This window comes from Ursus americanus, chromosome 8 (genome assembly GCF_024610735.1).
Source record: "Ursus americanus isolate L20-20 chromosome 8, mUrsAme1.1.p, whole genome shotgun sequence".
NCBI lineage: Eukaryota > Metazoa > Chordata > Mammalia > Carnivora > Ursidae > Ursus > Ursus americanus.
In genome coordinates, this window is record NC_142134.1 from 24,724,138 (window position 1) to 24,748,157 (window position 24,020).

Here is a 24,020-nt window from a genome sequence, read left to right on the forward strand (position 1 = left end):
TTTGTAGACTTTTGAGAGATTCTTCCTCCCCCGCCACCACCTCTTCTCCCCCATGTCAAGGGTGCCCATTAGAAGTCACAGTGGATAGCCAAGGCAGGTACCACACGTCAGGACGCACAACTGGCCATCGTTAGTGATCAAGAAGCTCCTGCTCTCGGGTGGCCCATGGCCCCACGTGACTTCACAAAGTGTAAGATGGCCCTTGTGACATGCTTTCTCACCCCTCACCCTGAAATGCTTCTTTCCCTTCTTCATAATCTAACTAGTTTAACAGCTTATTCACCTTTATAACCCCAATGTGGTAAGAATTCCCTAAATGTCTATAGTCTCAATGAATAAGAATTTCTCAAGCTTGAATTGCCAGCACACCTTACCCTTCTGTAACATAACTGTTTTTTGTCACAATGTTAAATGCCTGTGTGTCCTCAAACCCCACTGAGAATGAAATTCTATCCTTAGTAATTTAGCAAAAAATTTCATATTTTACATTATTTTGCTTTCCTAGGACACTGCACCTTCATTCCTCCAAAGACATGTGGTATTCAAAACATGGGCAAAATTAAACATAGAGATTTAAGATCCTGATAATGAGAAAGGCATTCTTTATTCTTCCTTCAGAGAAAATCCTAGAAGCCACTGCCTAGGTCTTCTGAATGTGGCATATTCTCTCTCATTCCCTAAACTGACTTATGAACAACTTTTTAGATTTTCCTGTTTCTCTAAGTAATTAGAACTCTGCTATGTTTTTTAGACCTTCATTTTGGTCGTCTTTCTCTACTACTTTAAACTTTAGTTAATTAAATCATACATGGTGAGTAATAATCTACTTTGTGATTCTTATTTACTTTCTATCTTTCTCTTTTTTTGTTCCTTCTCATATTTTAGAAGATCTGATTTACTTATTTACTTATTTATTTGAGAGAGAGAGCGCATGCAAGCACAAGCAGGGGGGAGGGGCAGAGGGAGAGGGAGAAGCAGACTCCCCGCCGAGCGGGGAGCCTGATGTGAGACCTGATCCCAGGACCCCAGAATCATGACCTGAGCCAAAGGCGGATGCTTAACCGACTGAGCCACCCAGGCGCCCTGTTCCTTCTCACTTTTTATTAACAGAATAAAAGTGGCTTTTTCCTTACCATTCAATGGATTTTAATATAAAGAGCTGTGGAATCATCGCTGTGATCTACTTTAGGACATTTCCATGACCTCAGAAAGAAACTTTGTACTCATCGATAGTCACTCTCTATTCCCATCCTCAGCCTCACGCAGAAAGAAATTTAGTGTCTGTCCCCATAGATTTGCCTTTGTTGGCTCTCGTATAAGCAGAATTGCATCATATATGTATTTGTGTGTGTGTCTGGCTTCTCTAACTGAGCATAATATTTTTGAGGTTAATCAATGTCGTAACTTCTTTCACTATTCAGTTCTTTTTTTTTCCCTCAAATAGTGTTCCATTATATAGCGATTCCATATTTTGTTTATCCAGTTGAGGGATCTTTGGATTTTTTCCACTCTGCGACTGTTGTAAACAGCGAGGCCACGAACATTTGAGTATGTCTTTTTACAGACATGTTTTCATTTCTCTTGAGTATCTACTTCGAAGTATAATTGTTGGGTGATAGGGTAACTCTGTTTTTAACATTTTAACATTTAAAATTTTTTAAAAACCACCATATGTTTTTCCAAAGTGGCTGCACCATTGGATATTCTCACCGGCAATGTATAGCAAGGTATATTTTTAACCTCCATGAAATGACAGCATAAATAGGACAAACCAAGGAACTTTGACAGAAGAATTTTTGCCCTGCTTGAGAGATGGGAAGATGGGAGGTAATTTTCTTCTGTAGCACTTTCTGAATCTATTTTCTATTCCACAGGCTCCCTGCAGTTAGAGGAGGCATAAATGTGTTCCGCGATCAACACCATGAAGTTAAAATGAACACTGACTTGCCAAGACCTCCCTCATTATAATGAAATGCCTCTCTCTGTGCTTGAATACACACAAACATGATTTTTAAAAATGCTTGTTAACTCCTACTCATACAAAGAGGCAAATACCTTCCTCACGTGCTCTTTTTTAATAGAGTGTAAGTTTATTGCTCTATTATTCAGAGTTCAGAACCTGAACTCTGAATAAACTGAAAAAGGAATAATGCCTTTTGCATTGTTATATTCGAGTATGAATTGAGAAAGGAGAGGACTGGAAGCGTATTTCTTCTCTTGAATGGCCAATTTCATATAGCTGACAACATGAATTATATTACATAAAATCTATTCATTATTCTAGCCGTTCAAGATCAAGCTGAGGTTTAAGGCAGACTAATGGCTGTCACATGAAGCTACAGTTTGTCAGTCTTCAGTGAACTCAAGCAAAAAACAAGGAAACCGGGAAAGGACAACATAGGGAGTCAAAGAATATTCATACTGAGGGGAACCAGCTTCAAAAGAAGCTTCTTGTATTGAATTTGGCAGTGGTACAAGTTACTTTAAAACACTGTATTTTAGTGTTGAAGTTATTGTGTTATTTTGAGGTCGGGATGGATTCGAAATTATGTTATATTGTATTGCTTGCTTAGGTGCCAAACCTCATTCCACTGCCATGATTTAATGTCAAATATGCTGGACTAAAAAGCAGTATGTTGTCCACTTCCTTCTTGTGCTATGTTTATTGTATGAATTGAGAAAGAAGAGAAGCAACAGAAATAAAATTCTAGAAAAGAAACTATACTCAGGGAGCTCCAAAAGAATTAGATATTCTTTGTCTCTGGCTATTCTGCTCAGGGGAGCACATTTTCCTTAACCAGTAACCTGCAGAGCCTAGAGAAAAAAGGAATCTGCAGAACAAGAGACACTGGATTGCCCTCTCAGAGGGGAGGAGAAACTTTCTGGTGCTTGATTTGTACAGATAAGAGAAGCGATGATGAAAACAGTGTGACTCATCAACCCATTCAGTGGAGAAAGAGAAAGGCAGTCCTGGGAAAGGGCAGAAGATGAAAGAGGTAATTACAAAACATTCTACCCAAGAATGAATTTCTCCTTTTCTTAGCACCCAAGGAAACGTAGGTCTACGATACTACAGGAGCCCTCTGACTTGAATTCCATGGCAAAATGGGAAGACCATAGACTTTGGAATCAGATCTACATTAGACTTTAGGATCTGGCTCTTACTTGGTAGGCATTCCCCACATGGTGGTCATCTTGGTTTGGGTTTCCTCAGAAGCAGACTCTGAGACAAGAATTCAAACACAAGTACTAGTTTATCCGGAAAGTGAAGCAAACTGAGAGGGTAGTGGGTAAGGGAGGCAAGAGAAGGAAGGCAGTCCACATAGATGCCTTTTCAAACATCTACAACCACGAGCCAGCGCAGCTTGATTCTTCCAGGGCAACTCCAGGAGCTCGTGGAAACCACTCCACTCAGAGTTACCCATCCAAGGGATGAGAGAGCCTGGACTGTTTACCAACTCAACTCGGTGACAGGTTGAGGGTTGCTCCCAGAGTCCTTAAGCAGGTGGCAAAGGGGAGGAAAATAAAGTCCTTAAGCCAAGAAATGTGGTTGCCAACAGGTGGCAGTCCAGCCAACATACCCAGAAGTGAAAAGTGAGGGAATGTGGTGTGGCAGGGACTGGGTCAGCCTCAAGGGGTAGAAAAAGAAACAGAGAACATGTGCCCTTTGGGTGCAGAGATCTCGTTTGCTGTTGTTTTCCCAAATGCTGTCATATTTTAGGCATTCAATAAATAATGTATGGACCAAATATGTTAGTGAACGCATGAAATAGTTTTAAATCCAGGCTCCATCATTTATGAAAAATCTTCTTTCATATGTCAAATCAAATCTCATTCTATAAAACCATAAATAAAAGAACTTAACAGAGTATCTGCCCCACAGCAGAAACTGAGTAAGTATAAATATCGCTATTACGTGTCCATACCCTTCTTTCCCCTTGCGGTCCTCCCCGCTTTATCTTGCCTTCTCTTGTAAAGAGGAAAGGTGACTGCAGTACTTTAGTGCCTGGGTTCAGAAATCCGCACTACACCCAGCACACTGGGAGGGTCCACGCTACACTTTCTTCATAAAGGTCAAATGCATCGACTTACATATGTTTAGAAAGCTGTGTTCATAGTTCTTTCAAGATACTGCCTGCAACTAATTTAATTGTAAATGCTGAGTCTCGAGCCCCAGGATGCGACCCTAATGTCATCCTGAAGAGCAAGACTGACTCACTTTCCTGCTGCTCATACTATGGTCGATGGCTGTGTGGCTTTTGTTCTGCTGCTCAGAAGTGAAAATATGAAAAATCACCCCCTACCTCCCAAAAAAGTCAAGGAATTAAGGAAAGTGTCAAGTATTTTCTACAAACTTGTTTCCCCACATTTACTCACTGTTCTATTCCTTTACTATCCTATCTCACACCCAATGTGCGTATTTATTGCTGGAGCCCAGCCAGATCCGTGTCTGAATTCCAGCAGCTCACTTCCCAGTTTCCCTGAGACGAGGCCTAAAAAAAAATATGAACTTGTCAGAGGACTGACCACACATAAGACAATAAAGCTTAAATTATGCCTACAAAACTCTTCCATTAAAAGTGTCAACTTTTTAAAGCAAAGGGGTAAGATAATTACTTCTAGAAGTTTATTCTTTCTTACTACCTTCTAGCAAATGTGCGGTTTAGGATACGATTTAATCCCCAAAGTGCTGGGCACTTAGTCCAGCTAACCTGAAGAACGCTTATTCCATTTAAATTGTCTGTGTGTTAATTCCAAATTCATGTCATAGTTATCTTTAATCTTGAGATCTTTAGAATTCTCAGAGCTGTCTGAACTGTTGCCAGGAGCTAAGAATGGGTGAGGGATGAGACCAGTTGAGCGAGGACACTACTAGGCAGCAGTGGCTTTGAGCAATTGTGTGTGGAGGTCCCAGGATTATGCCAAGTGAACATACTACTAGGAGAGCTAGAAAGTACGCCTTTCAGGGAGGGTGGGTGCTAATGAGAGTCATGCAACCAGAGCAGACAGGTTAAGGATGGAGAGAGTCAGCTAAGCAAGAGACCAAGTCGGAAGAACCCTGGAGATTATGGAGTGATATGCAAATATACAATAGTTTATTTATATTATAAGGTAAGCAAGAGCTAGAAAAGGACAAACAAAATAAAGTTTGGTACAATGGACACTCCTCCATGGAAGACCATCTGTTTGGTGTTGATCTCTTCACTGTGTTGGAAGGCATTAACTTAGAGTACCCCCAGAAAATCAGTGCTCTATCAGCATGAACCTCAAGCTTCCTGTACTAATGGGATCCAGGCCCTGTTAGCTTTAGACTGTTTCATGTTCATTTAGTCAGTGTTTCTCCTTGGGTAACTGGCCTGATTTGAGAGTCTAGATTTTATCTATCATACCTATCCAGGTGATGGAATATATCCAGCCCAAGAGATAAGCCCAGGGTTCAGGCTGATGGGGAGCAGGAGTTTAAGTCAACTAAGGAGAAAAGGGCATGAGAGAGAAACAAAGGCACTGTTGATGACTGCATCTTAAGACGAAATACAACAAGATCCCAGATGAAAATCAACAATCAGAGGGGTGAACTGAGACCAATGTTAGAACCTTGCAGAAGTAAAAGGCAGGAAGCAGGGTCTGGGAAGATATGGGGAGTCCAATTTAATTCCTGAGGTAGCCATCTCAGGTATGCTCCTCATTTCATGGTACAAGCTACTTGCAAGATGCCACTGGGCTGCCTGACTTTTTCCCACAGTTCGCGCATCGACTCCCTCTACCAGTTGATCGTAACTTGGGATGAAGGAGATGGAAGTATTCTTTGGAGCTACAAAATGACAATGCAACTTTTACTTTCGAAGGTATTTTTCAGGCTTACATTTTAAAAAGTCTGAGATTAGCACCTAACTAGTTTCATGACCTGCTGCCCACTTCCTGTTTATCTATAAGAGGGAAATAACGGGACCTCTACCCCACAGAGTTTTGTGAAGCTTACATGAGCTAGCATGCCTGTTACAGAGCAGGACCTCAAGTAAGTTAGTCATATTACTATTACAAATCAACCCCGGTAGATCTTGTTGGCTTGAGGTGATAAACCACCCAAGAGATCAACAGTTCTGGGTAGAGAAAGATAAACATCTCCCAACTAATCAAAAAAAGAATATTTGCCATTTATTTGAACATCACTCTATAAATGATAATAAATTTTGACTGTTGTCTTTTGGAAGGCCCTGTCCTGATGTAGACCCAAGACGTACCTTAGAAACTCATATGAAAGAGAGAAGAGAAGGTGGCTTTAAGAGCCAGCACTAAAAATCACCCAAGGTTTAAATACACGCCATCAGTCCATCTGACCATACACAGAGGAAGACACGTGATGTGATGTACCCTCACACTCTGTACTGAAACCCAGTCCAAGGTCCTTCCCACAACCTACAGGGTCCGACATGATCTGACTCCTGACTATCTTTCCATTTTCATATCATACCACTCTCTCCCTTGCTTACTTCTGTAGACAGATTATGTGCCCTCCCCCCTCCTGAATTCATATGTTGAAACTTATTCCCCCAATGTGATAATATTTGGAGGTTGGGGCCTTTGGAGGTGACTAAGTCATGAGAGTGGGGCCTTCATGAGTGAGACCTGTGCTCTTATAACAGACCCCAGAGAGCTCCCTCACCCCTTCAGCCATCTGAGGACACAGTGAGAAGATGGCCTTCTGTGTACCAGGAAGCAAGCCCTCACCAGACTGCGAGTCTGCGGGCACCTTGATCTTGGACTTCTCAGTCTCCCGAACCATGAGAAATAAATTTCTGTTGTTTATAAAGCACTCTGACTATGGTACTCGGTTATAGCATCTGAACAGACTTACTTTTGTTTTGAACATTCAAGACTCTCCTGCCTAGCCCAGCTTACAAACCTCTTCACGGGTTTGATTTTGTATTTTTCATTCATCAGGTCTTAGCTCAGATGTGATCTTAGCAGAAAACTCCTCTCTGGCCACCTATTTAAAGTGAACCCTGCTTCTCATACCTCTACCCCACAAATGCTACCACTCTGGAACCCATCATATTGTTTGTTTTTTAATAAAACTAACCAATGCTGAAATTATCATGGATGAACATATTTATTGCCACTCTCTTTCTACTGGAATATAAGCTCCCTGAGGGCGGAGAATTATCTGCTCAGTGTTTCACTGTGAGGTAGTGAGTGCTACCAGGATACAGAACTCAGTCAAATATCATCTTTGCTATCTGGGTTGCTAACTCCTGTTTGATACCTACTATTCTCCCACTGGTCCATAGCATCATAACTAGATTCTGGATTGTGTTTTGTCATTTCCAAGCACTGTTTAGCTTAACTCATTGGATAACAACTCCATTAGGGTAGAATGTTTCATTTTCAAAGATGAGGAGACCGCGGCTGAGCAAAGCTAAGTTACTCCCCACAGTCACATAGCCAGTAGAGACTATGGTAGAAATGAAATGTTCATTTTCACTCCAAGCCCTACATCATCTGGAATGTGTATTGTTCTACACTGGACAGCCTTGCCTAAAGTGGAAAAAAAAAAAAGATAACAGAAATCACAAAAAGCAAAGAAAAATAACAAAGAGCATTGAAAAATAAACTCTTTTGATAAATACCATAAATCTCTAAGATAAAACGCAATTGAAAATGGAGAAGGATATAATGAATAGATGTGTGGACGGCTGAGGAATGGAAAAAAGCGATTGACGTAAGAGCAAATTCAGGCTTAGATGCCCAGGACTGAGTGTTCTGCACATCCGTCTGCCAAATTAGAAAAGCCTCCTCTGAAGGCAGGAAAGAACTGTCCCTTCCATTCAGTGGCTCGAGATACACAAGTTATCTTTTGTGGGGAAAGTCATTAGAAGATGGGGGAAACAGTGATTAGACTGGGCAGAGAGACTTGGCCTCACTTCCCCTCATTGAGAAGGGGCTGGGATGTCAGAGCATGAAGATGGATGGACCAGGGAGAACACCAACTCCGCAGCTCTTTGGATCAAGATGTTCGCTGCTTGGAAATACATCAAAGGGAGAGATGTGGAAAAATCGGTCTACGGGATAGTTAAGACCCAGAATGTTCTTTGGGGTTTTGTTTTTTTTCAAAGATGGATAGGAAGTCTCTCATTATGTGTCTCCAGTCACATTGTGGGTTCATTAAAATGAGACAGACAAATATTCCTTAAGTTGTGTTCCCTGCATAGGAGGCAATGCCTTGAAAATCTATTACCTTTGAAAGAAAGCAGAATTCTTACCAATGTTAGTATCCATTTGACATACCACCTCAGCATGCTACTTGAATAAAGTTATTTCCAACAACATTGATGGGATCATGAGCTTAGTTTGTGACAAAAAAGGACACAACACTTGAAGCAATTTCTAAATTAGGTAATTTCTAAAAGGTTAAATAAAACCATGAATTTCTGTTTTTTCCAATCTAATCAACTCAACAAACATTTACCAAACATTAGGTATGTGCAAGACATCATTAAATGAAGAACCAAACTCAACCTACTTGCCTTATTTTTTAAAAGAGGTTTTTCTAGTATCTCATTTGTACATCTTTCTAACAAATATTTTTAAAGAAGATTCTCTCTGGTATTCATTGATCTTTCTCTTCATTCATTAATATATTTTCATAGTCATCGTTGTGCATAGTTTAAACACTGTGGATAACAGAAAGAAAAGAAGGAAAGAAGTGAAGAGGGAGGGAGGAGGGGTAGGAGGGGGAAAAATCCTTAACTTCTAGAAATTAATAGCATAACAGGATCTAGGATTCATTTGAAAGTGTAAATGGCACAACCAGAAATCCTCACTAGTTGAGCTTTACACACACATGCACACACACACAATTTGTTTGCTAAGGCAGTAACCATCTTGGCAAATAAACGAACTTTAGTGAGTCTCAGCTTTCTTTCTGTGTAATGAGGAAGTTGGATTGAATGATTGTTGAGATTCTTCGTGGCTCTAAAATCCTATAAATCATTTCACATTTATTAAGCATTCACTGTGTATGAAACGGGAAGTACTTTGCTAGGAAAAGCAGAACACGCAGCATGAGCAGACCTCATTTGGCTTTAAAGAGATTATAATTTATTGGCAAGATGCCAGATGCAAACCACTAGCTGTGTCAGAAAATGGTGTGAATGAAGGTGTTGGAGAGATGAGAGCAAGGAGGAATTTGTGCAAATGCAGGACAGGGGTAGATTTGAGGGAACAAACGAATGGTTTCAGGATAGCAGAGAGAGGAGACTCCCCTGGCAGGAAGGGCAAAGGATGTTAAAAGGAAAAACAGGGGGCGCCTGGGTGGCACAGCGGTTAAGCGTCTGCCTTCGGCTCAGGGCGTGATCCCGGTGTTCCAGGATCAAGCCCCACATCAGGCTCTTCCACTATGAGCCTGCTTCTTCCTCTCCCACTCCCCCTGCTTGTGTTCCCTCTCTCGCTGGCTGTCTCTATCTCTGTCAAATAAATAAATAAAATCTTAAAAAAAAAATAAAGAATGCTTTAAAAAAAAAAAAAAGGAAAAACAGGAACAGGAAGAAAAGAAACTCAGAAAGAATTGGTTCTGTTAAAAGGTCAATAACAAACTGACCTAGCTTGGTACTTAGAGGGAAATAAAAAAGATGACTTTGGGGTGAACTAAATCAACCAGCCCAAGATCTTGGGGAGCTGCCTAAAAATCTATTTCAAGTTGAGCTGAGGGACCATGGCTGAAGAACTAGTAAATCAGCTTCAGTGCAGAAGAAATGGGCCAAGAGAGATGGTATGGCTGCTGCTGGTGTGTTGAAACCGAGGGGCCCTAAGGAAGCTAGAAGGTTGGGAAGTGCTAAATCTAGATGGATGATATAGAAAATCCAGAAATGAGGAAATCTCAACGTGATCATTCAGACAATTGAACTACAGTCTAAACAAGTAATTTCCTAACCTAGCGACTACTGATATTTCTCAGGTTTCTCACTGTGCAGTAAAGCAGTTCATTTCACTTTAAAGATTTATTTATTTATTTTAGTGGGGGAGGGGCAGAAGCAGAAGGAGAGAGAGTTTCAAGCAGACTCCACACTGAGCATGAAGCCCGACACAGGACTCGATCTCATGACCCCAAGATCACCACCTGAGCTGAAACCCAGAGTCAGGCACTTAATCGACTGCACCACTCAGGCACCCCTAGTTCATTTCACTTTAAAATGGTAAGTCAAGGGCCACCTGGGTGGCTCAGTCGTTAAACATCTGCCTTCAGCTCAGGGCGTGATCCTGGCGTTCTGGGATCGAGCCCCGCATCAGGCTCCTCTGCTGGGAGCCTGCTTCTTCCTCTCCCACTCGCCCTGCTTGTGTTCCCTCTCTTGCTGGCTGTCTCTCTCTCTAATAAATAAATAAAATCTTTAAAAAAAAAAATAAAATAAATAAATAAAATGGTAAGTGGATTGGGATGTTTTGGATGAGTCTCTCAAGAGGAGGAATAATAAAGAGGACTCACGGATTAGATCAAATCACTAAGACTAGAAGAACCCATTTAAACATCTGAGTAGTGTCAGCCAACAGGAAGCCTGGAGACGTATGTTTGAGGACGCCTCTGACTTCACCTATAGAGGAAGAATGGGAAGATGGGGACGGGATAGGGTTAGTGAGCCGAGCCTCGGTAGACAAGGCCTAGAGGAAGGCTGTGTCAGACTGACAGCAGGAAGATGATGGTGTTATAGGCAGGAGGAGGAGCTCCAGAGACGGTGACGGTGTGGGAGACGGAACCACAGGGTTTATGCACAGAGAGTCCGGCTAGAGCAAAGACGCCCCTCAGGGCAGCAGGAATCAGGAATCCGTGTTCTGATGTGTCGATGACGTAAGAGCCCGGAGCAACGGCTTCTTCAGAAGGCCATGTGTGGGGGCACAGAAGGGTGCCTCTCCAGGTGAAGATGCCACAAAGATACTTGTTAAGAACTGGGAAGTGACTCCTCCCTCTACGGCTGTTGAACTACTTTGAAAGGGTTGCTTGAGCAATAGTCATACCTATTTTATGATACTTATGGGACTAAGTTGTGCTATTGTCATTTTTTAAAGACTGTTTTCCTCTAATAAATTTTAAAACATATCTAACTAAAGACCAATCCCATATTTTACCCAAATAATGGCTCTAGAATCTAGACAGAGCCAACCGCTTGGTAGGCAATGACGACTGAATGGCATCGTGTGTGAAGTGCAGGGACCCCGGGGAATCAGAATACCTGGATTCAAATTCGGATTCTGTCACTCACTAGCTGCGAGAGCTGCAGACAGTTACGCAAATACCATGTCTCAGTTTCTTATGGATCATTTTGCAAACTCCGTTGCCTTCCTCGTGGAGCTCTGGAAATTAAATGAGTTAACACACGCGGATGTCTTGGAATAGAGTGTGGCACGTCGTAAGAGCTCCGTGAGTGTCATCAGTTGTGGTGGTGTATTGTTATCACACTTGTTCCTTGATTTCTGAACCCTGGAGCAGGTGCGTCCCGACTGCAGGTGGAACCGCTTTTCTCAGCCACCATGCAGCGTGAGTCATAATAAAATCATGCTGCCAGCTTCCTGAACTATTGAATTACTTGAGCCTCCGCATACAATCACTACTAAAAAAAAAAAGTTGCCCTTTCCTTTTGAAGCTCAGAGATTACAGAGGCTCTTTCCTCAACCCCACCTTTCCTTTTTAAGGACATTAAACCTCAAAGAAAAAGATTTGAAAACGATTTCTTTTATTGCCACCCTTTTGTAGTTCCTTCCCCTGTTCATTCTTCTAAAGAAAAAAATACTTCATTCATTATATTGCCGCCCATACCTGACAGCTTATAACTGCTTTTGTATAACTGTACGTGCCTTTCCCATGTATGATTCAATGTGTACTCTCCTTTCCCTTCCCCTACAATGGGGGAATAGTAGACATCTGGCTACCAATATATGAGGTGGTATGCACTTTTTGCATTGTCCAAGAATGCACGATCAGCCATTAAATTTCACATCAGTCTCAGCTCTGACATGGTCTTACTTATATGGACTTTGATCAGTGCTCAAGTGCTTGGTGGCAGGCAAAATCAAACCCTGTCCCTACAAAGACACCCACATTCTAATCCCTGGAAACTGTGAATATGTTAGATTGTACGGCAATGGGGAGTGAAGTTTGCAGATGGAATTAAGGTTGTTAGTCAGCTGATCTTAAAATAGGGAGATTATCTTGGTGGGTCCAGTGTACTCCCAAGGGTCCTTAACATTGAAAGAGGGAGGCAGAATTTAGAGATCAGAGTGATGCAAGGTGAGAGGGACTTAATCTGCCGTTGCTGGCTCTGCAGATGGAGGAAGGGGACTGTATGCCAGGGAATGCAGGCAGCCTCTAGAAGCTGGAAAGGGCAAGGACACGGGTTCTCCCCTGGAGCTCCCATAAGGAACACAGCCTTGCTGACACCTTGATCTTAGCCCAGTGAGACCTGCGCTAACTTCTGACCTATGGTTTAAGCCACTAAGTTTGTGGTGATGTTTTTAAGATTGTATTTATTTATTTATTTATTTGACAGAGAGAGAGAGAGAGCACAAGCAGGGGGGTCGGCAGGCAGAGGGAGAGGGAGAAGCAGGCTCCCCACTGAGCAGGGAGCCCAATGTGGGACTCGATCCCAGGACCCCGGGATCATGACCTGAGCTGAAGGCAGATGCCTAACTGACTGAGCTACCCAGGCACCCCGGTCTGTGGTCATTTTTACAGCAGCAATGGGAAACTAACACACGCTCCATCTCTGGAGATCTGCCAGGCATCTTCATCTCATGGGACCCTACCTCCCCACCTCTCCCTGCCTCCTGCTCTGTTACTTCTAGGCTTACTAATGCAATAGAAGTTCCTGAGCACATATTCTGTGCCAGGCACACCGCTGGATCCTGGAAATGCAAGACAAAATGAGACAAAGCCCACGTCCTCTCGTTTACTCAACAAATATTTGTGTACCGGGCCACTCGCGTTAGATGTGGCAGAAATGAAAACAGTCTAAAGAAGCTCTTACACTTCTGAGAAGACCATCACCATGACTAAAAAATGACGATTTCACGTAATAAGCACAGGTTATAAGAGTATGGAAGAGAGACCATCTAATGCAGCTTGATGAAATCACGAAAACTTCAGAGGAAGGAAGAAATGGAGCTTGGCCGAATCAGTTTACCAGACAGATGAGAGCTTTGAAGAGCCGTGACACTTGAAATGTGGCCAGTTTGCAGGAGGAACAGGATTTTACATTACTTTTCGTTGAAATGGAAACAGCTGGATGGGGCTGGTGGTCACCATGCTGGACAGAGCAGACTGCCCTAGGTGATAACCTTGAAAAGAAAGCGATTGCCTTGTCTGTCTCCTTTTCCCACTTCTTCCTCACGGGAAAGCAGATGTTGTGGCAAGTCACCTTTGACCATGCAGATGGGCATCCCATCTAGGACGGATGTAAAAAAAGTAGAAGGACCTGGGGTCTCTGACATCACGCAGTCATCTTTCAGCTGGGCTTATGCTCAGATTGTTTTGTGAGAGCGATAGAAACTCTGGTATTGTTTAAGCAATTGTTACTTTGGATCTTTGCACAGCAGCCAAATAGGTATCCTAATACAAATGTCCCCTAGAATAATAAAACACAATAACCATAATCTTTGCTAAGATCTTTTTTGAGTGCCTTTGTGTGCCAGGCGCTGTGCTAAATTCTCTAAATGCATGGTCTCCTTTAATCCCAATACATTCCAATAAGGGAGATAATATAATAGTATACCCCCCCCCATTCTGCACACTAAAGGGAGCCTTAGAAGAGTGGCTCATTAGTGGTAGCATTCGGCCTATCCTACAGCAAACTCTCGTCCAATGTACACACATAATATCTGACATAAGGCCAGGCAAATTGGGTATAAAACCAGAATTCTAAAATGCAGAAGTGATATTTATATTTGTGGCAGACATTCTCAGTGTCCACCTAGCACCCGTTTCCTCCTTCCTCTTGAAAAGACAACCCCAGTATATTCAAACAGTGGGCAGAGACTCCTTGACATCAGGAAAGATAGGTTCCAGGAAAGAAATCCTGCCTGGTCTCTAAACCAGTCATGATAATCTCGGGCCCCTTGGCCAGTGATTGTTCTGAGGAGGGGGACGTGTCACACTTCTGGTTAATGAGATGTAAGCACAGGTCTGTTAGAGAGGGTGTCTCTTTCCAAACAAAAAGCCAAAACCCTGCCCAGAATAAAGATGCAACACTGGAGGTGTGGCAGCCATCATGTAACCATGAAGACAAAAGCCAAGATCACAGGGATGGCAGAGTGGAGAGATCATCGAAGTCCATGTTGATAGGATTGAGCTGTGGCTCTTTGCATGGACAGCCTACCTCCAGACTTCTTGCAGTATGAGAAAAACAAGCCCCGATTTACGCAGGCCACTGTAAGTCAGGTTTTCAGTGACTTATAGCTGGACACCTTCCTAACGATACACATATGTATACATATATCTTTTGTTTTCTTAGAAAAGGCAAGGAAAAGTCACAAACCTTACAGAGGTATCCTGCACACTCTTGGCTGACTGCTGGAAACCAATTATTCACAGTAAGAATCCATTTCCCTCTCTCTCAAAACACACGTTTTTTAGGACATGAAAACTAACCTAAATAGGTAACAGAGCTTGGGCAAAATGAGTATTTCTCCCTTTGCCACCCTCAAACTAAAAAACTTTTTCCCTCAATTACAAATGTTTCTTAAGTAATGCATATGTGTAAAAAGCATTTGTGTTCTATTGTTTTAGACTGATAATATTCTGAAATTTTAAAAGAAATTTTTGTAATCTCTCTTAATCTCTGTAGTTGAAGAGAAAAGCAGAAATACTAAGCGTAATATATAAAAAGGATTCATTCAGTGGGTATACCTAATTATACCAAAGAAAGAGAACTGAGGCATGTTGCAGATGACTAAGGTTTAAAAATTGGTTTAAATACATAGATACAGAAAAGAGGCAGAAATGGAGTTTTGCATTTGCTTTATACACAAAATTGATTGACCTCTCCTTTCTGAGAGTGCAAAAAGCAATAAATAATATTTATGTAATCAATTATTCCAGAATTATAAAGAAATTCTAAAATATTCTGGAATGCTAGACATTTTTTCACTGGACAGGAGAAAGAGCAGATATTTTTCTAGTTATATGCTAAATAAAGGCACACATTCCTAAGCATATACCATGTCACCCCCTTCACCGTGTTGTTAATCTTTAATCTGATTTATAACTGAAAAGATCATGTGGTAGCTGCTTTTACACTATTTCATTCACAAAAAGAGATTATCCATTGAGCAAGCACATTATTCCCCAGGATTTCATAGACTAACTGAGCTACACACATTTTTTTCTTTCAAACGCCAAGCCATACAAAATATTTCCAGATATAATCTGCAAGGTATGCAACAGCAAATTAAGCAATATTCAGGCAATCCCCAGTATTACGGTTGCATTTTGGACAGATCTGACCGAAGTTTTAAAGTTGAAAAAGCAATGTCAATAAAGACAAGGTTACAAAAAGAAACATACCTTAGAGATGATTAATGGTTCCCCGTGCTCCAGGCCACCTTTCAAAGTAAAGCCCCAGGGAGCTCCTCCCTGCAGGAACGCTTCCAGATAAATGTACCTGCCTTTGGGGGTCCTGTTAGGGCTTAGTGCGGCAGGAGTCTCCTCGAAGTTCTCTGTGGTCCTCATCGCGCCCAACACATGATCCCTCGAGTTAAATTTTAAATGCCTGAAGCAGAGCAGGGCTTCTATTCATAGCACCTTATTCCATCCTTCAGGATACTTGCCGACCAAAGAGTGGTTTTGAGAAGCGAATTCTTCCAGACGTAAAAAAGTTCTTCGGAGCTTAAATCCAAGATGTTGACCCAGGAGGATTTTTCACTTCAACATTTCTGAATGTAAATTCTCCTCCTGGGATTCCGGGATCTCACTGAAGCCCCGCAGTGCTATATATCTCCCCACTCCATTTGGAAAACAAAAAACAAAAAACAAAAAGAACTTCTTTCTATGCCAGTCTCAAGACCGCTTTTATTTCACTCACACACACACACCCCCGAAACTTTTTTCTGTATATTTTACAGAGAAAATTAAAATAATCTTATAATATAGCAAGAGAATTGCAAAATCTCAAGCGAATACCTAATTTCTGATTGATTATCAACCCTTTCTTCCTCTCCGAGTGAAATTTACCATTACAATAGCCTCCCCTCTCCCCAGAAGTAGCTTTAAAAGAAAGAAAGCACTTACTATGCTTCTGCTTGCTTCAGAATTTTCTAACGTGTCCCAAAGAGACAGAGCCGCTGTGCTAAAACTTTTTGCTTATGTTTCTCAGCAATAACTTCATGGTGTGTTTCTTGCAAAAAAAATAATAAAAAGTTTTTGCAGGATGGAGGGGAAAATGGGAAGAAAAAAAAAAAGCATGGTAAATTAGTCCTCAGTGGAACAGAAACATCCAGGAGGCAGCTGAGTTCATTTCTTGGTATTCTCAGTGATGGTCAGTGACCGCTGCTGCTACTTGCCTCCTCTGAGAGAAAGAGCAAGGAAGAGAGAGGAAAATGGATTAAGGCAAATAGAGGCACCGCAACCTTTCTGCCCAGCAAGCACCGCTATGCAGAACGCAGTTCGGCACAAGAACTCGCCCAATCCACGCGGTCTTACAGCCAATAAAACGTAGAAAGTTGAAAATAACATACAGATGGCTAATTGCCAAGCAGTAATTAGATAGAATAGCCCCCATCTTGTACCAATTAAAGCGGGACCCCTGGGGGTGAGACACAGGCTTTGGCATTTTTTAAAACTCTAGGCAATTCTGCTGTGTCGCCACGTTGGAGGAGCAGTGCCCTAAGCGGTTTCAGTAAACAGTTAAGGGACAAGTGCTTTATTTTTTGTTGTTAGAAGAAAATACCAAGTGTCGTATATAGGACCAGCCTGTCATCTTGAAATTTGACGCTCCCATCAAATTTCTGCTTGTTTGACTCAAAACAAACAGGAAGCAGGCTTTCTTCTATATTTTAATTGTCATCGACTCCAAGACTGTTCTCTAGTCCTTAAATGAAAAGAAATATACTTAATGCCTGGCAAGTAAGAGGTACTCACAGCTGAATGTTATTCTCATTTTAGGTTATCAATAGAATTTTGTAATAATGTTATATGAAATTTAACATTACTGCTTTTTATTAAAAATGTGAACAGTGCAAGATAACTATACATTTTACAAAGAGGGTCAGCCATTAAGTCGTTGGAACAATTTAGAATTATTTCCAAGGGATATGTTTGCTAAAACTTCTTCTGTTTAAAAGTATGTAGTAATGTGAATTATGTTGGAAGTTGAGGCTAAAAATTACTGTGGGTTTTGATATCAATTTAATTTGAATGTACTTATAATTAATGAAAATACAATAGAGAAGCAGACATATTATGCAAATCAGTCCAGACGATATTTAATGTATAACATATAAGTATTATTTGATGTTCAATACTAACTTCATCTGAAGGGCTCAACAACAACAACAAAAAAAACAGTGCAATCTCATTTCTATGTCATGATCGTACTTTAGTGGAAACATGAAGTATACCGAATGAAAGTACACAGCAAATATTGTCTGATTCTTAATAGTAACTGATGCAATCTTTATTGCTGCTTCCTTTTACAGCTTAATATATAAATTAAGAATAAAAGGAGAAACATTGGCTTTTCTTTCACTTGATTATTCAAAGTGTGTGTGTGTACAGTTAGGGTTCTAAATAAATGAATATTTTTTTTCTGAAAATTATTTTTTGTGGCACTTATGATCTTACTCCTAATTCATTTGGTAAAAAATGACATTTTACACCATCAACATTTAATATTAAAAGTAATGAAGCTGAAAACAAAATCAAAGAAAAAAAAAAGGCAAGCAATGAAGAAAACAACTAGGTGCTTATAGACTGGTGAAACCTCTATCTTATATTATTGTCAAAAATATTTAGGACCTAAATATTTGATGAAAATTGATATATAATCTGAAAAAAAAGTCAAAATTCCTTTGGTAGACATGTAGTATAGCAACTGATAGATCAGTTAGAATACCTTTTTCTCCCATCTTCCATTGCTCAGAGTCAACGAATGTATCCTTGTTTTTGGAGGTAAGCACATAGAGGCCATGAAAAGGTTAAATGATCTGATGGCAGTCATCCTCCAAACAGCATGAGTGGGCATAAAATTGAAATCTTCAGACACTTAGGAAAGGCATCTCAGCTTAAGGTAGGTCTTTTGCATAATTTATGGCAAAAAGACAACTTTCTGTGTGGCCAGCATTGCTAATTCATAGGAAGAACTTCTGCTAGGGTGTGTGGTTTGGACCCAAACGCTAATTAGAGAATGAAATTAGAACCTCCCCACTCCTTCCCCTGGAGAGAGAAACAGCCCTATTGTCTCAAGATGCTGACAGTGGAAGGGACAGGATTCCAACGGAGAACAGGGTAGTTTTCTTTCTAAATCTTTGGCTTGGGCTTCAGGCTTTCGGAAGAAGGGCTTGCTTTTGTCTGCTCAGTATCTCTCTGCGGAGCCACTCCTTCACCTATCCTGTGGTGCTGGTGGGCTGACCCTGTTCCCAGGCTCCGGGGGTGGACATATGATCCAGGCATCGCTGCTCTTTGGCTCAGATGATTGGCATACGGAAGGGCATGTGACTCAAGCTTGGCCAATGTAATAACTAGAAATTTTCCTAGAGCTATCGAAAAGGGACATTCCCTCCTATGGGATTGCTAACCTGGTAGGTATAGTCCTGGAGTTGCTGGAGGTCTGTCTCTGCCATCAGAAGCCTGAGAAGGAAAACAACACCTAGGAAATCAGTTCAGGATACGGAAACAGTGTTTTGGCGATAGCACTTGAAGCCTGCACCCAACTATACCTCTTCGAAGCCAGCAATTCTCGAAACTCTTGGTTTCAGGACCACTTTACACTCTTAAAAATTATTGAGGACTCCAAAGAAATGTTGTTTACGTGTCTTGTATCAGTATTTACTATATTAGAAAATTAAAAGAGAGAAGGACAGTTAACATATTTATTAATCACTTAAAAATAGAAAAGTCGTCAAATGTTAAACTGACAAACATATTTTATGGAAAATAACTATATTTTCTCAAACAAAAAAAGATCACCGAGAAGCATGAATTTGTTCTACATATTTGCAGATCTCCTTAATGGCAGTTTAGTAGAAGACAGCTGGATCCGACTATCCACTTCTGTGTTCTATCTGTTTGATATCACAAGTCATGTAGCCTCCGGAAAACTCTACTACACACTTGTGAAAGAACAAGCAGACAAAGGCAAACAGCGTCCTAGCTACCATGAAAATGATTTTGACTTATGAACCCCGAAGGGCCTCAGCGACTCCTTGAGGCCCCCATCCCACACTCTGAGAATTGCTGCCCTCACCAGATACAGCTGTTCCGGAAGCCACCACACTTCTAGTTATAGGAGATCGTAAATACCTGTTTATTTGTCCTTTAAACAGCCGGAGTTGGGGTTCTGCTCCCTGCAGCTGAAAGAGTTCTAAGCGAGACACAATGAAATCCTTCGTGGTTCTTCCTAGTACGGGAGAAAGTTTAAGGAAGCATTCTCAAAGACGCAGCTGTCAATCTTATTTTCTCTCTTTCTACTGCTTCCCTTCTTCCTGCTTCCTCTAACTTAGAATTACTCTTTTTTAAAAAATCGAATTGGCTTTCTTCAACAATTCATGAACAGGGCAGCAACCTGTCTAGGGAGTAGAAAGGAGCTCCAGAACTACTCCTGTTTTTAACCAAATCCTTTCTTCATGATAAATAGATTCAACACAGCTCACAACTTCACTTTCTGTCTCCACATGAAAAATTCCCACCGTTGGTAACTGAGCGCGTGTTGCTGTGTTACTGTGAGCGTGGCCCCAGGGGAAAACTATTTCCATCATATTGATTCTCCCATTTGCCTGGCATCCCTATACTAAACACCTTTAAATGTCATTTGCCTAAATCACTGTTTTGACTCAGAAACCATGCATCACTCACTCTATTTGTTAACATCCTTTAAAGAAAAACTAATTTATTCATTTCAAAATTCTCATATCTGGTTTTTTAATTTTTCACAGTTAATGTTTAATGTTTTTATCTTCATCTTTGCTAGCATTTTAAATATGACTTTTAACTTACTGGATTTTTTTAATGCCTCAGAATTTAACATTGCCAAGATTGAAAATGCCACTAGATTATCTCTGAAAATAAAGTAGGAGTGACACCTAGTGGCTCTCCGGGCTCACTAAGTAATCATTAAGGTAACTGCAGATAATAAATCAGAGGTTTGGAAGGTTATGTAGTTTTTCTTAAAAAGGGCATCTCAGAATTAACCCAAACACACAAAACCCAGCCTTATTTTAAAGTTTTCAGAATCTTTAGGCAACCTTTCAAAGGCAAAAAGAATCATCTCTTTGTGTCTCTCCTTCTTAAAATTAAGGACAACTTTCCCAGAAGACCTCCCTTCACCTCTAAATGCCAAGAAACCTCCCCTGAAAACAGTCACTCGAAGAGAAATGAAAGCCCAAAGAGGAGTTTAAAATAACTGGGATCTCTCCACTAGAACTTCCCTTGAGGCAGAGCCATGGCTTTGGAGAATGTTGAGTTGAATACTCGAGCACAACTGAGACTCTCCGAGAAAGGAGCCAGGAGAGATGGGCGTTGTGTACGCAACTTACAGCCTCTGCTTCACCGACTCTACTAACAGTGATTGCAAGACTATCAAAACACAATCAATTTAAATCTTTTGGGAATGATCAAAATGTTCTGTGTCTCAACCAAGGTGATAGTTTCAGAGGTGTGTATATCTGTCAAAACATCGATTAGTACACTTTCGATGGATACAATGTATTAAATGGAAATTATACCTCAAAAAAGTTAGTTTTAAAAAAACTCAAGGACCCAGTCAACAGATGGATGGACAAACAAAATGTGGCTTAAACATACAATGCATTATTATCCAGCGTTAAAATAGGAGGCAATTCTGGCACATACTGCAAGGTGGATGGGCCCAGGAGACATTATGTTAAGGGAAATAAGACAGACACAGAAGGACAAATACTATGAAACTCCATGTATTTGGGGTACCTAGAGTAGTCAAATTCAGAAAGTGGAATGGTGGTTGCCAGAGCCTGGAGAAAGGAGAATGGGGAGTTAGTGTTTAGTGGGTACAGAGTTCCGTTTGCGAAGATGAAAGAGTTCTGGAGAGGGATGGTGGTGATGGTTGTAAACAATGTCAATATACTTAATGCCACGGAACTGTATACTTAAACATGGTTAAAGTGGGGCACCTGGGTGTCTCAGTCAGTTGGGCGTCTGACTCTTGGTCTCAGCCCAGGTCTTGATCTCGGGGTCATGGGTCTGAGCCCCGCACTTAAAAAATAAATAATAGGGGCGCCTGGGTGGCGCAGTCGTTAAGCGTCTGCCTTCAGCTCAGGGTGTGATCCCGGCGTTATGGGATCGAGCCCCACATCAGGCTCCTCCACTGTGAGCCTGCTTCTTCCTCTCCCACTCCCCCTGCTTGTGTTCCCTCTCTCACTGGCTGTCTCTATCTCTGTCAAATAAATAAATAAAATCTTTTTAAAAAACAATAAATAAATAAATAATACATAAATAAAAGCTGGTAGAAATATATCCATACACTTATTTTATTTCTTAGATAAGAAGTTAAAGATCTTAATATACTCAGCAGAAACACTGGATGGTTACAGTAAAGGGTATAGTTTTTCTTTCCTTTGGGAGAAACAAAGACAACTTCAAAGACACTGGTGATGACGGTGATTGGCCTCAACTGCAGAAACACAGGCTAGAGGAGAAAACATAATCTGCCTTTATTTTATTTCTTATTTGACATCTATCTCCTACTTCTACTACTTTTTTTCAATCTTCTATAAAATAACAAACTCAAGAACTTGTATATTTTGTTTTAAAAAACTCATTTCAGTATTGAAATAGAGAGTGACCAGGGCACCTGGGTGGCTCACTCGGTTAAGCATGTGACTCTTAATTTCAGCTCAGGTCATGATCTCAGGGTCCTGGGATTGAGCCTCACGTCAGGCTCCACACTCAGCAGGGAATCTGCTTGGGATTCCCTCTCTCCCGTTTCCTCTGCCCCTCCCCCTACTTGTTTTCGCTCTCTCTCAAATAAATAAAATCTTATAAAAAAAAAAAAGAGTGACCACAGATTAACCTTCTAGGTAGGTGGAGATACTCTACATTTGATTGGAGATTGATATTAGGTATATACATTTCTCAAAAGTCATTAATCTGTACATTTAAAATGAATGAATTCTATTGTACACAAAGCATACCTCAATAAAGTTGATTTTTTAAAAAGATTATTTGAGAGAGAGAAAGAAAGAGAGATTGAGTGCAGGGAGGGGGTGGTGCAGACGGAAAGGGAGAGAGGAAGTCCCAAGCAGACTCCCCGCTGACTGCAGAGCCTGCCCCGGGGCTCAAACCCAGAACCCTGAGATCATGACCAGAGCGGAAATCAAGAGTCAGATGCTTAACCAACTGAGCCACCCAGGTGTGCCCCTTAATAAAGTTGATTTTAAAACCCTCAATCAACTCTAAGGAGTAGAAACTTCCCTGCACTTAGGATGGTATATGAAAGTCTTCTTTTACAGCTAGTTTCAAAAGAAACCTCAAATTCGAAATTATTCACCTTCTTAGTCTACCCTGCCTGGAAATGTTCCTAGAAATCTACTCACATCTATTCCCCGGAAGCAGGTGGGTCTTCCCTCCTCTATTTAAATTTCCATCTATTCCACACTCCCTCTTGCTTGCTTCCACAGTACTTAACCCCTTCTAATATGTTAACTAGATCGTCATGATTATTTATGACGTGTCTCTCACAACTAGAATGTTAAGTTCCATGCAGGCAAGGTTTGGTCTGTTTGGTTCACTGATGTTCCTGGTATGCAGTTGGTGTTTAATAAATATTTGCTGAATGAATTCAAGCTTTCTGATTAAATATATTTCTTATGTTCTGAAGAATGTCAGAACATTAACAATATGGTCTTCAATATTTTATACCCTATCAACTTACAAAAATTATTGGAGATGATTTGCCATTTATTTCCTCTCCACTGTATATTGAGTCAATTCTGTGTGTCCACATTGTACCAGGCACTGGGGAAATAGTCCGTCAGATGAGACTTAACATAGAAAATCTTAAACCATAATCAGGAAGGGAAAATATCTACACTAAAAATCCAAGCTACTCTGTCATGCCGGTCTAGCATTACATTTAGTTTTGAAGATCTTTGGCTAAAATCTTTAAGTTCAAAGTCATAAAGGAAACACAATGATTTAAAAAAATTATATAATCTACACTATATATTTTTAACTATCACTTATTTACAAAACTGGTTATGTTTTATGAAACAAGATCTTTTTTTAAACTAAGCAAATCATGAATTAAATTTTAAGTGACCTACATATGTGTCATGATTATGATGCATGAGGTGCTTTTCTTGTACAATTTTAAAAAATGTTTTTGTACTAAGATGAAGTTCTTTGATTTTGTAGAATCATAGTTCTTTTTTTTCTTAGTTAGAAAAATGTCTTGCAATAATTTCTACATCTAACATTTGCAGATGAAAATACTAATGCTCTAAAAGGTTAAATAGCTTGCCTAAGGTTATATAGTTAGTGTCAAAACTTAGACCAGATCTGGGTTCCTTACTCCTGAACCATCCTTGAATCAACCCACCCTTCTTAATTGTACCTCAGAAAGGCCAGGAGCCATTTGCATTGAAAACAATAAGAAGGATAGCGGCTCCTTGAAGGCAGAAACTGGAGCTTCTTTATAAACCAGCACCTCCCCTCCCCCAATGCCCAGCACAGAGTCTGGTCCAGAGTAGGAACACAATGAAGGGAGACAAATAACAACCCTGGACCCAGACAGGCACTCTTACTAAAGAGCTCTTGGTGACTTGGTCCCTATATCACTAGGACCCCAACC

The 24,020-nt window shown here is 40.8% G+C and overlaps 1 protein-coding gene across 2 annotated transcripts in view; it reads right to left on the minus strand.

Moving 5' to 3' along the window:
* The window catches only part of SHROOM3 (shroom family member 3), a 304,580-nt gene extending 288,037 nt beyond the window's left edge, over positions 1-16,543 (minus strand). For both annotated transcript variants that reach the window (XM_087864063.1, XM_045790030.2), the window contains exons 1-2: positions 16,271-16,543; positions 15,548-15,984 (exon numbers count right to left, since the gene is read on the minus strand). In XM_087864063.1, the coding sequence (XP_087720189.1) occupies positions 15,548-15,712 (165 nt within the window). In that variant the 5' untranslated portion in view covers positions 15,713-15,984; positions 16,271-16,543. The remainder of the gene's footprint in view (positions 1-15,547; positions 15,985-16,270) is intronic.
* Between the last annotated feature and the right edge of the window lie 7,477 nt (positions 16,544-24,020).